The following is a 12204-nucleotide window of genomic DNA, read 5'->3' as shown; positions in this document are numbered from 1 at the left end:
CCACAACACATTCTTCTGCATATTATTCTTCTATATTCACTGATTTTTTCTTCAACTTCCTCCTGATTCTTCTTCACTCTTTAATACCACCCACCCCCACTGCATCGGAATTCATACTAAAACAGTATTAACTCATGTTCCACAACACATGGTAAAGATAACAAAGTGTAAAAAGTATTATTATTTATCAACTCTTTTCTTATAACTTCTTCCTCTCACCCATATCTTGCTCCCTTACTTCATTTTTAAATCATTTCTTATCTCATTTCTATTTTAGCTCTTTTAATTTCTCATCATCATTCTTGTTTGTGTTTGTATTTTTCTTAATTTCACTCACTCATTTTCATTCACTTCCTAATTTATTTTTTCTGATTCTTCACTGAAATTTTCAACTCTCTTAGACCTCTCTCACTCCTTGTCTTATTCCCTGTACTGTAGTACCAATCTAATTTCAATGATAGCACTACCGCTTCAATTCTGTTCTGTCATTACATCTACATTTCCAGTAAAAAACGTAATATCTTTTCAACGAAAATTGACAAAAAGTCAAATTACAAGGACAAACATTGTAGGCATAGATCTGGAAGTCAAGTGATGGTTCTTGAGGTCATCTGAATGTAAATTTATTTATTTATTTATTTATTTGTGGATAGAATCACAAATCACAATCACAAATCATTAAATTATTGTCACAATTAATGGCCAACTGCTTTAATGAGGATAACAAAGTCCACAATTCTTACGTCGATTTCAATTTGCACAATGACAATCATAAAACCTTTCATGACTAGAATAATCAAGTGCACTACTCCTTTTCATTACGACCAATCGTCGTTTTATATTCTTATGTTGAAAGAATATTGCTTATTCCAAGCAAAATGAATTAATGATTGGCTGTAAAACAAATATTGTCTCTTTTAAAGAACAAAATGAATCAATGATTGTCGCTGTTGTTAAATAATAATGATAATAAATCATTATTTACAATTGACATTGTTTTTTAAAAAACTGAAAATGAAACCATATTAATCAATATGGATGTATCAAGGATTCATGAATTAAACATGTTTAGAGTCTTCATTAATAATCTCTAATCTATGACCCCAATAAATTTACCCAATATTATTGACCCAATATCTCTCTATAAAGGATGATCACTATTAAGATATTCTGTTCAAATTTGAGAAGTTATTGCGAGAAAATTGTAAATGAGCTGTGTTCATTTAAAGATTTATGAATTGAAATTGTAGTGTCTACATGAGTGTAATTTAGACCCAATATATATTACTCCCTAGAAAAATTTACTCCCTGCATGGTTGAAGAAGACGGCACAGCTCGTCGAAAATTTCCAAACAATAATGTGAGTTTCTAAGTGTTTCTAATCTATCTACCTATGTTGTGCATTTCCTGTTTTAATTAATATTATAAATGTATGAATAAATATATTTTCATGAATGTGGAACAATGTTTTATTCCTTATTCCTGGATTCTCAAGTCTTTGAGATGCATCAGATCTGAAATACTGTAGTACAAAAAAAGGATAAAAATTGAATCGGCTTACAATAATTAGGTACTTACTTGCAAGGTAATATCCTTACGACTTCTGATGTTTTGTAAGGCTCTATACAGATGGCACAGCACTCTCCCTCCCCCTGTATTTCCTGAAAAAAAGAAAGAAATACAAATATATAGAGAACAAATCTATTTCCAATTGATTTTTAGAAGTTATTACAATTTATTCAGTTTTAGTAGGTATGTCTTTTCAGCGTATTTCAAATAGATGCATATGGTTGGAAGTTGGAAGTATAGTCTAAACTATTATTAATTATTAGAAGCCAAATAAATAAATTTAGTAATAAAATGACCATTATTTTACATACTTTCCAAGATTAGAACAAATTACTACATACTATTATACAGAGTACTACAGGACTGTTTTTCAATAATACAAAATAATCTATAGTGAGGGCCGCGTTATAATGAGAGTGGATAAAGATAAGAGAATAGCGATGCAGATTCTCTGCATTAATTAAATATATTTCTACACTGTCAAAAACATAATTGGCACCGTTGTGGACCTGGAAAAGGATAGTACCACCGGCTTTGTCAAATGATAGACAAGGATAGCAATTCCAAAGTTGAACAAATACTGTCATTATAACCTGGACATCACTATAGTTTGTTTTAGTCGTTGAATAATTCGTGAAGATATCCTTGATATCATGTCAACTTTATTTGGTGACTAAACATGAATTACAATTTCTATAAAAAACCAAATCAATATCAGCATTAAATGATGGAGAAAATGTTCTTTGATAATTTCAAATCAATATTAACATAAAATAATGGAGATAATGATTTTTAATAATTTCACATAGTATTATTGTCAAAAATTTATATGAACCATGGTTAGATGGATTATCTTTTTTTTGGTTTAAAATTTTTTTTTTCATACCGTAACTTATTGTATCGAATGCAAGTTGATTAATATTTTACTTTCATTGAAACTCCAATGAAGCATGAAATAAGAGTTCTGCTACATGTCAAATCAATTAATATAGTCTTATAGAAAATGATCTTACTCAACATTAAGAATAAGAGCAGAGAATTAATATGATACCTGAGTTATTGATAGATTGATGTATCATATCTACTTTATTTGAAGACTAAACATGAATTATAATTCCAAAAAAACAACATTCTTTTTGCTCCTCTATGCTCTGTCACTGACTGAAAGTCAAATTTTTGTAGACCAAAAATACCTTAGATTTATCTCATGCGTGATCTTATGTAGCATAAATGACATAAGTGGACCAAGTTGATAAATCATTGCAAGTTATTAAAAAACACAAGTCATTTTTCATATTTTGAATGCAGTCTATATGTTACAGAGGAGAAGTTCTTACAAAATAAATTGTAAGTGTGGAGTGCAGATGAGGCAATTCCAGTTGGATAGAAGCCAGCATCAACATATAAGTGCTCCATTAACCGATTTATCGCCGAGTTATACATATATTTTACAAATATGATATTCTTTCCAGACCATTTGAGGGCATTCAACCCTTTTCCGCAAGTTTAAATTTGTCAAAATTTCTGAAAGAATCCCTGAGACTGGAACTTCAACTAATATATAGTATTCTTTCATCAAATCCAAAATTTTCTAAAGGACAAATTAATAGATAGGTAGTGAAAATATGTAGAGTTATTATGCAAGTAACACTTGAAGTCTTAACTCCATCTAATGAAGAATATTTTCTTTTCATTTCAATATTTCCTTCTCATTTTCAAAAAGAAAATACTTAATGGAAAGACTGGGATGTTATCAGGAATATCACTAATTTATTGTAAAATAACAATCATGTTTCAACACCAATGGTGTCATCTTCAGTGAGAAAAATTCAAAACTTTAAATAAATAGTGATACATTTGTAATATTAAATAAATAAATTGTAATAATAAATAAGTGATATTTCTGACAACATATCAGTGTTTTAATTACGGATAGATATCACAATATATCACCAGCAACAGTATCTGAAGAAAATACTTAATTGAAGACATCATATTATGCCTCTTATCGAAATTAAACCATAATATTATTATGGGTTTTACATTTTATACTTTTTACTAGGCCTAAGTATTTTTATAAGCTTCACCATAGCCTAACCAAACAGATCTGTTAGATCCATGGCTTCACTATAACATGCAGTTATACAAGATCCATTAATTTTAAACTTATCCTTACAGGTGGTAATGTAAGCTTCTATAAAGAAAATAACAAAGAAACTGTGATTCAAAAGCAACCAAAGGTCGACTTCATGTCTTGAATAAGTGCCAGAGAATTCAGGTATTATATTATTCAAGTAGAGCTTGCACTACTAAATTGAAAAAGCGAAAAAATAGTCAAGAAACATTCTTCACTAGCTTGAGGATAAGCGATGTATCATGTATATTACTGATAAGTGTATCATGATACGATGAGTAATATGTATGAACAAGTGTAACATCAGAGAAAACTTCTATAATTGCTGTATATTGTGGTAACATGTTTTAACAAAAAAATTGAGCAGAAGCATTATTCCTAAAATATTCTGAGACCATAATCAAAAATGCTTTCCGAATATGAAACAGCTATTAAGAATAAGAATTGCCAAAAAATGTTATGAGTTAATCTCAATGTTTGCGGAATTTCCTGCAAAACATTAAATAATCCATGCAGGATTGAATTTAGAAGATAGATCTGGAGTTTGAACTTATTCAATCAATAATTCATGATTGAACTATTAGGATGTAAGTCATGCTCTAAATTTAACATCAAATTAAAATTTAAACTCAACATTTTGACTAGGCAGTTTCCAGAATTCAACTTTGAATAGTTTATAATGTCTCTGATACAGTAATAAGTAACGAATGATCTAATCAAACCTAAAAAATCATTCATATAAGAGTATCTTATAGGATAAAAAGTAGCCGAATAAGTTTAAAATCTCACCATTATTATTCCACATCATTTTGAAAGCAAGAAAATTGAAAAAATGGATATCAGAAATGTACATCACAATCTTCATTATTATTCTTAGAATACCATCCTGACAAGCTATTCAACTGGCAAGCATATAATTTTAATTTTTCTAGACGACTCTTTTCTAGTGATGATAGTATACTATATTTTTCGCCCTGACCATACGAACCATCATCCTTATTTATTTTACATAGTTCTATCATTCTAATACCGTAGTATATACTCAAGTTTCCATAAATAGGAATATAAATAAAAATCCAGTAGTCTATCCTTTTTTGAGTTATTTTTATTACTATTTATATTACAAATAGCCCTATACAGAAAAGGGACAATCAAGTTTCCATGTTTTCTGTTCACAGTATAGGTATACAACTATATATACATTACTTTTTATTCAATGTTTCATCGCTTCTATTGTAACTACATAGGCCTATAGGTATACAAGTACAGTAATCTGGTATTCTGAGTACTGAAGAAGGAAAGATAGATTGATTTAATCCTCTTCTTACGTTATTGCCAGGAAAAGTAAATTAATTTGAACCTGTTTTTTCAAAAGATACTTTTATCTTTTACTTTTTGAAGATATTTTTTTTTTAAACGAAAAATAGTACTTGAACAAAAAATGTTATTATTGAATCGAAGGATTATTTTCTGAATTCAGCACGAGGAATACTACTACTCTTATTTTAATAAAAACAATATGAAAACTTGTAGTACACTTTTCTAGCACAATAATGATTTATTATTTAAAATCAACTTGAAAATGACCTAAGTTATGGTCGAAACTAGTTGTTTTAAATAATAAAGGGTACTACAAGATTGTTATATTGTTTTTATCAATTTGTAAAAAAGTAGCCCATTCAAGTGAAGTGTATTTACTTTTATTTTATTAGAAATTGGATATCTTTAGTAAATTTTTAATTTGAAAGAATTGTTTGATAAATTCAACTCTGAATATTAGTTTGATAGGGGATATCCGTATGAAATCTCAATCAAATTCGCATCACGTTCAACAAAATAAAGAAAGAAAAATCAATCAATATTCAATCAGGATTAGTAAAGGAAGCAAATATCCTTTCAATTAATATCCAGCTAGAGTTACCCTGAGTGAGGATGAGAAAACATTCATTGAATGTCGACAGAAGCGGAAAATTGATTAATCTCTTTGTCACTGAGTAGGATGCAGCCGCTCTGATTCCATATTGAATACTTCACATTTCACAAGCTTCCTGTGATAATTTAATTGAATTTATCCCCAGATAAATCCTGTAAGCTATTCTAACGCATTGAAAATACTTCTTATTCTCTTTTGAATTAATGTTGAATATGAATTCAAATTAACTTGAAATTAAATAGTTCAATTCAAACTAAAATCCAAGTCAATTTACAAAAATTGTTGTTTGGTAAACTCAATTAAATTTAATCCAATGCCTTATTTCTGAAGTAAAAACACTTTACAAAATAAAACAAATACATCAATGAAAAATTTTCCTGTATGGACTATAGATCAGTGCGAGGGGGAAGAGCACTACTTATATAGACTTACAATTTATAACATTCAAGTGAAGTATGCAATTCAATATTGGAGGATAGAATTTATCAAAAATTCACAGAAATCCATTTTCAGAGTTAGCACCACATCACATTTTCTCTCAAATAAAACATTTACATTTGATAGAATATAAATAAATATTCAACAGGCGAACAGGGTAACTAGAGCTGTACGGAATTTGAACACTTTTTATATAATTTATTAGTAAACGTAAAATAAGTTTGTAAAATATTTTTTTGAGTTATTTTGTTGGACAGCTTTTATAATTCAATTAGTTTTGAAGTAAGAAATGAGTATTTTACAAAGTGGTGAGTTCTACTGGTAATTTTGTTCTCTTCCTGTTCTGGTACTAAATGTAATACAATACAAAACATATTTGAAAAACATCACTTTCCGGCGGTTCACAGTTCAATTGCATTTCAGGAAGCGGGAAGTGAATTGAAACAAAACTACTGTAAACGAAAATCAATTAGCAATTAATATCCGATAAAAATCTATTCAATAATGATAGAAGATTAATCGATTAGTTGTAAATGAACTAAGACACTTTATGACTTGAACTTTTCAATTTAATTATTACAAACTGAGTTTAAATCAGTTTTCTTAATTCAATTTTCTCATCCTACTCAAAGTAACTTTTAATGGTTTGAACTTTATGGAGAATACTATCTCACAATATAGCAATATATCGAATAATAAATAAAAAAAAAACTTAAATAGATTCGATAAAACTTCAAACTATTCAAGAATAACTGGTTTTAAAGCTCCATCTATGAACTAAATTAGTCAATGAACAAAATTCGATCGTTGGGGCAATGAACTAGAAGATAATTGTTTTCAATTTTACAACCACTCTCAACAAAATGACTCAAGTGATATTACAGACCATCGTAAATAGAGATGATTTACCATTTGGAACAGAGTGAAGGAATCTAAAGAAATAAAATCGACTTGAAACGACTTTTTACGAGTGAAAACTGTAATAAAGACAATAATAATTCTACTAATAGTTGAGCACCAATAAAATAACAGATCCTAGATGATACACGAGCTGGAAAGAGAGCAGGAAGAATTGAAAAAAGACTGAAAAAGAGATCGTAAACCACTTAAGATGGTGGGAAAGTAACAATCACTCCCAAACTTCAAATTACAAGAGGGGAGACTGCTGTAAAACAAAACTTAGCTGGATATTAACACAAATAATATAGATGTATCATTTCTTAGTTTAGTGTTATTTATTAGTTTGATGACTCACCTTATCTTCAGATTTTATGTGCTTTGTTGGGATTTTGGACAAAGCTTTCTTCGCTGCAGTACAGAGTCTCCGCTGGAAAAGTTGAAAAATATGAAAATGACAAATGATAAATAAATATAATATATGAGGATTGGATGGAGTCTAAGGTTTTAGAAGTGTTGAGAGAATACTGTTGAGTTCATCAATTCTGTGTTACAAAATAATGATAGCGAAAAGCAAAATGATAGGATGATAGAATTCAATGTTGAAATGAATTGAAAAATGTTGAAGTTATGTGGAGAAGGAAGTGGAATAGTAGATCATAATCGATTCATATCTTAATTAATCGTTGAGAGCTAAGCAGGTAGGAGATTTATGATTTGATGAATTAATGTGATAGGATTGATTTAATTTAAGAGAACTTATCAGAAATTTCTGATAAGACAACGTTGTGTACGAAAGTTTTAAGAAATAAGTGATACAAGAAAAACAAAACCAGAAGTAGAAGTGATGAAGCATAAGGAACCATAGAAAAAGGAGCAATCTATTAAGAGAGAACGATCTATGAGAGGAGGAAATGTGGAAGAGATATAAATGATTTAAAAATCAAAAGCAAAATAGCGATCCGTAGGGTGATAACGACGTGTGAAAGAGAGTGCAAAAACAAAGAAGAAGAAGAGAAGGTGGCGTTATCAGAGGCAAAAAAATGTAAGAAAAAGGTGAATAATGAAATGGTGGTTGATTGAATGATTGAGTACTTTATTTATGTAGATTACAATATACTTATACACTTGATTACAATAGCTTACAATACAGAAAAATTATAGATGAATTTACATAATATAGACTAAGAAAATAATTATTGAACTGTATATGATATATGGAAAAAGCAATTTGGAATAACTATAGGTAGATAATATTGTTATGCATCTACATGAATTGGCGGAGCTTTGGACATATCAATGTCAATTCTTTGGAAAGAATATTTGAAGTATCCTTCCCACTAACACTGTATATTATACAGTTCAATAATTATTTTCTTAGTCTATATTATGTAAATTCATCTATAATTTTTCTGTATTGTAAGCTATTGTAATCAAGTGTATAAGTATATTGTAATCTACATAAATAAAGTACTCAATCATTCAATCAACCACCATTTCATTATTCACCTTTTTCTTACATTTTTTTTGCCTCTGATAAGCCACCTTCTCTTCTTCTTCTTTGTTTTTGCACTCTCTTTCACACGTCGTTATCACCCTACGGATCGCTATTTTGCTTTTGATTTTTAAATCATTTATATCTCTTCCACATTTCCTCCTCTCATAGATCGTTCTCTCTTAATAGATTGCTCCTTTTTCTATGGTTCCTTATGCTTCATCACTTCTACTTCTGGTTTTGTTTTTCTTGTATCACTTATTTCTTAAAACTTACGTACACAACGTTGTCTTATCAGAAATTTCTGATAAGTTCTCTTAAATTAAATCAATCCTATCACATTAATTCATCAAATCATAAATCTCCTACCTGCTTAGCTCTCAACGATTAATTAAGATATGAATCGATTATGATCTACTATTCCACTTCCTTATATATTATGATATATGGAAAAAGCAATTTGGAATAACTATAGGTAGATAATATTGTTATGCATCTACATGAATTGGCGGAGCTTTGGACATATCAATGTCAATTCTTTGGAAAGAATATTTGAAGTATCCTTCCCACTAACTCTCTACCAAAACGTTAATTTCATTTATTCAACTAAAGATTTGAGGATGAGAGGATAAGAAGGTAGGAGGTAAAGAAGTGAGTGAGAGGATAAGGAAGAGGAGAAGGAAGAGGAGAAGGAAGAGGAGAAGGAAGAGGAGGAGATGGAAGAGGTGGAAGGAGGAGGGGGAGGAGAAGAAGGAGGAGGAGGAGGAGAAGGAGGAGGAGGATGAGAAGGAGGAGGATGAGGAGAAGGAGGAGGAGGAAGAGAATAAGGAGGAGGAGGTGAAGGAGAAGGAAGATGACTAAGCAACGGAAGAGGAGAGAGAGAAAAAAACAGAGGAAGTATAATGAAGACGAAGAAGAGGACAATGAAAGAAGTAGGAAGAGAAAAGAGCAGACGATAAAAAGGAGAGAAAAATTTTTTAAATGTGGTAGGGAGAAAGAAAACTGGTAGAAGGAAGGAGAAGAGCAAAAAGATATAGTAAAACAAGTAAAAAGGAAGGAAGAAGGACAAAAGAAAGATAAAAGCGAGGAAGGAAGGCAGGAAAAGGAACTCTCTTCATGAACGGTGAAATTTACAATTTCAAAAAGACCAACTCGGAGTACCTATCAATTGGTCTCAGATAAAAATAGTTGAAAAAATAAACTCAAGATTCTGTAGAAGGGTGATATAAATCCGCCTTAAAAACTTAGCTCTCTTGCCCTGGGAGGTCCTTACTATTAATAGACAAGCAGGATGCTGTAAAGAAGGAACAGAGAGGGAGGAAGATGAGAAAAGGACAGAAAAGAAGAACAGGAAGGAGAAGGAGGAAGAAGAGAGAAGGATGAAGAAGGCTGCGGGTCCATTATCATGGCGGATATTGACTATCAACACAGAATGATCGGTTATCAGTTTCAGGTTACAATATCCTGTGTGTCAAAAAACAAAAAAAAGTTCAAAGAATATCCTCTTAAATAAGATATCATACCATTCTATCAGAATACAGCTTGAACGATTTAGAACTTCAATATGCTAGATACTACTAAATTCATAGCTATTAAAAAACATGTAGAAATTTATGTTATTTCCTAATTCAGTAACAGAAGTTTTGTAATTATTTTATATTACCTATTGAATGGAAATTTCATCATACCTGTAGTTTATACTGTGAACAATGAATATTCAATTAAATTTCGGTATTAAGAATTATATGAATTGGTTGAAATAATTTTCGGAGCTATAGTTGATGGTGAAATATTATGGAAATTTTTATTATAATTAGGTGTTTTTTGAAAGTCAAATATTCAAGTTACTGAATCGAGGAATTATCTTGTCAAGGTGGGAAAATCTTGGGAAATGGAAAGAAGAATAGAAAACTGAGGATATAAAACTGAAAACTAAGGATGGACTAATATGTAAGGATGTACAAAAACATAAGGATGGAGTGAACAGCTGTGTTGAAATATAACTTGAAATATGCCTCCAAAGTCGTATCCAATGTACCCGTAATACATTCCAATTCCCTTACTTGTATCTTTAATATTTATCTTATCTAAGTTCTTGTTTTTTTCTAATTTTGAAGGAATTTGTTGTTTATTTGGATTGTAAACATAAAATTTTGTTCACTTTTCAGTTTTGGAGAAATCTATAAACAATTTTTAAGAACTTATGAAATATGAGTATAGTATGAAAGAACCATAGACGAATCATAATGGTATGGTTAGCCAGACCACATGAGTCATAATCATTAATACTGTATAGTCTATTATGATTACCAACAATCTGTACAATATTTGGTAATTATACAATAACTAGCCGTCAGGCTCGCTTCGCTCGCCATATCCGTCTAGCCAAAAGGGGCTCCGCCTCCTGGACCCCCGACTGGATCGTCCAAGAATGAGATCAGCATTTTTATCATATGTTAGGACGATCCAGTCGGGGATCCAGACTAAACGTCTGGCTAAACGGATATGGCGAGCGAAGCGAGCCGGACGGCTAGTAATATAATATTCCCAGGGATAGCTCTGATTGAAGTAGCAGTGCCCAATCAATTTTTCCGCGATAAATGCATTTCAATCTTCAACTTGGTGCCAACCTAACAAAGTCAACTCAACTTAATGCCAAAGTGACAAAATTATTAATTTAGTTACCAGTTAACAACTGTTTCGAAGAGGTCTCTCTAGATTAAAGTTCTATATTAACATATGGTATGGACATTTTTCAATTATAATTAAGAGAATAAGAAGAATATACATGCTAAAAGACCAACTTCAAACCCTTAAAAACCACCCTTAGAGTTAAAATATTGCCAAAAGATTTCTTAGTGCGCCTCTAAAGGGCCAACTGAACATACCTACCAAATTTGAACGTTTTTGGTTCCGTAGATTTTTAGTTCTGCGAGTGAGTGAGTCAGTCAGTCAGTCAGTGAGTGAGTGCCATTTCGCTTTTATATAATATATATAGATTATTATTATTTATGACTGATAAATTATCAACAATTATAACAATATGTACCATATTACAAAAATCTATATTCCAGCAACCCATAAATAAAATATGAAATTGCGCGCAATAAATAGATGACAAACTGTTTCACTTTGCGTTCTATTATTTATTTGTATTTCAGTTGCAAATACAAAGTTGGCATACAAGTCACCGCAGTAAGCAACGATCGATTGTTTCCCGCCTCTCAGTCGCCACCCCCACCCCCCTTTTTGTCCCCAAAATACCCCCTTTTCTGCCCCCAAAAACCCCCTATCTACCCCCATAGCTGGGGGTTTTCGCCCCCCCCAACCCAAACCAGTAATACTCCTCAAGGACCACTGTGTCCCCTCCAAAGTAAAGTCAGCTGAATACGAAATTAGGCGTCAATGCAATAAAGTATTCATCTTATACCTGTTACTGTGACAACTTTCGAGAAATGAGGTTTATGACTGGTGAAAAAATTATGTGCTAACAGAAAATAAAAGTAATAAGCGTACGGAAGAAAATAAAAGCTGACACTTTTAATTGTCAGCGATCCATATGAAAATCATCAATGCTTAGCATCTAATTAATGCTAACAGTTTAAAGTGGATCTCACTCAACAATAGTATATAGCTCTATATACTATTCTTGGATCTTACTAACTAAATTTACAGTGAGAATATGGTGTATTTTCGTTAAAATTATACAAAACTATACAAACTATAGAAAATATATAA

General features: G+C 30.9%; 1 protein-coding gene across 5 annotated transcripts in view; it reads right to left on the bottom strand.

Moving 5' to 3' along the window:
• The window catches only part of LOC111050411 (protein goliath-like), a 101826-nt gene that overhangs the window by 11212 nt on the left and 78410 nt on the right, over window positions 1–12204 (bottom strand). For 3 of the 5 annotated variants that reach the window (XR_005572659.1, XM_039439169.1, XM_039439167.1), the window contains 2 exons: window positions 7330–7401; window positions 1579–1661 (listed from right to left, as the gene is read on the bottom strand). Coding sequence is in view for 4 of the 5 variants with exons in the window: in XM_039439169.1 (XP_039295103.1) it covers window positions 1579–1661; window positions 7330–7401 (155 nt within the window). In the remaining variant the exon portion in view is untranslated. The remainder of the gene's footprint in view (window positions 1–1578; window positions 1662–7329; window positions 7402–12204) is intronic. The other 2 variants (XM_039439170.1, XM_039439168.1) reach the window with 1 other exon arrangement.

The sequence above is a fragment of the Nilaparvata lugens genome, chromosome 12, assembly GCF_014356525.2.
Source record: "Nilaparvata lugens isolate BPH chromosome 12, ASM1435652v1, whole genome shotgun sequence".
Taxonomy (NCBI): Eukaryota; Metazoa; Arthropoda; class Insecta; order Hemiptera; family Delphacidae; genus Nilaparvata; species Nilaparvata lugens.
This window is presented reverse-complemented; position numbering and strand designations above follow the sequence as displayed.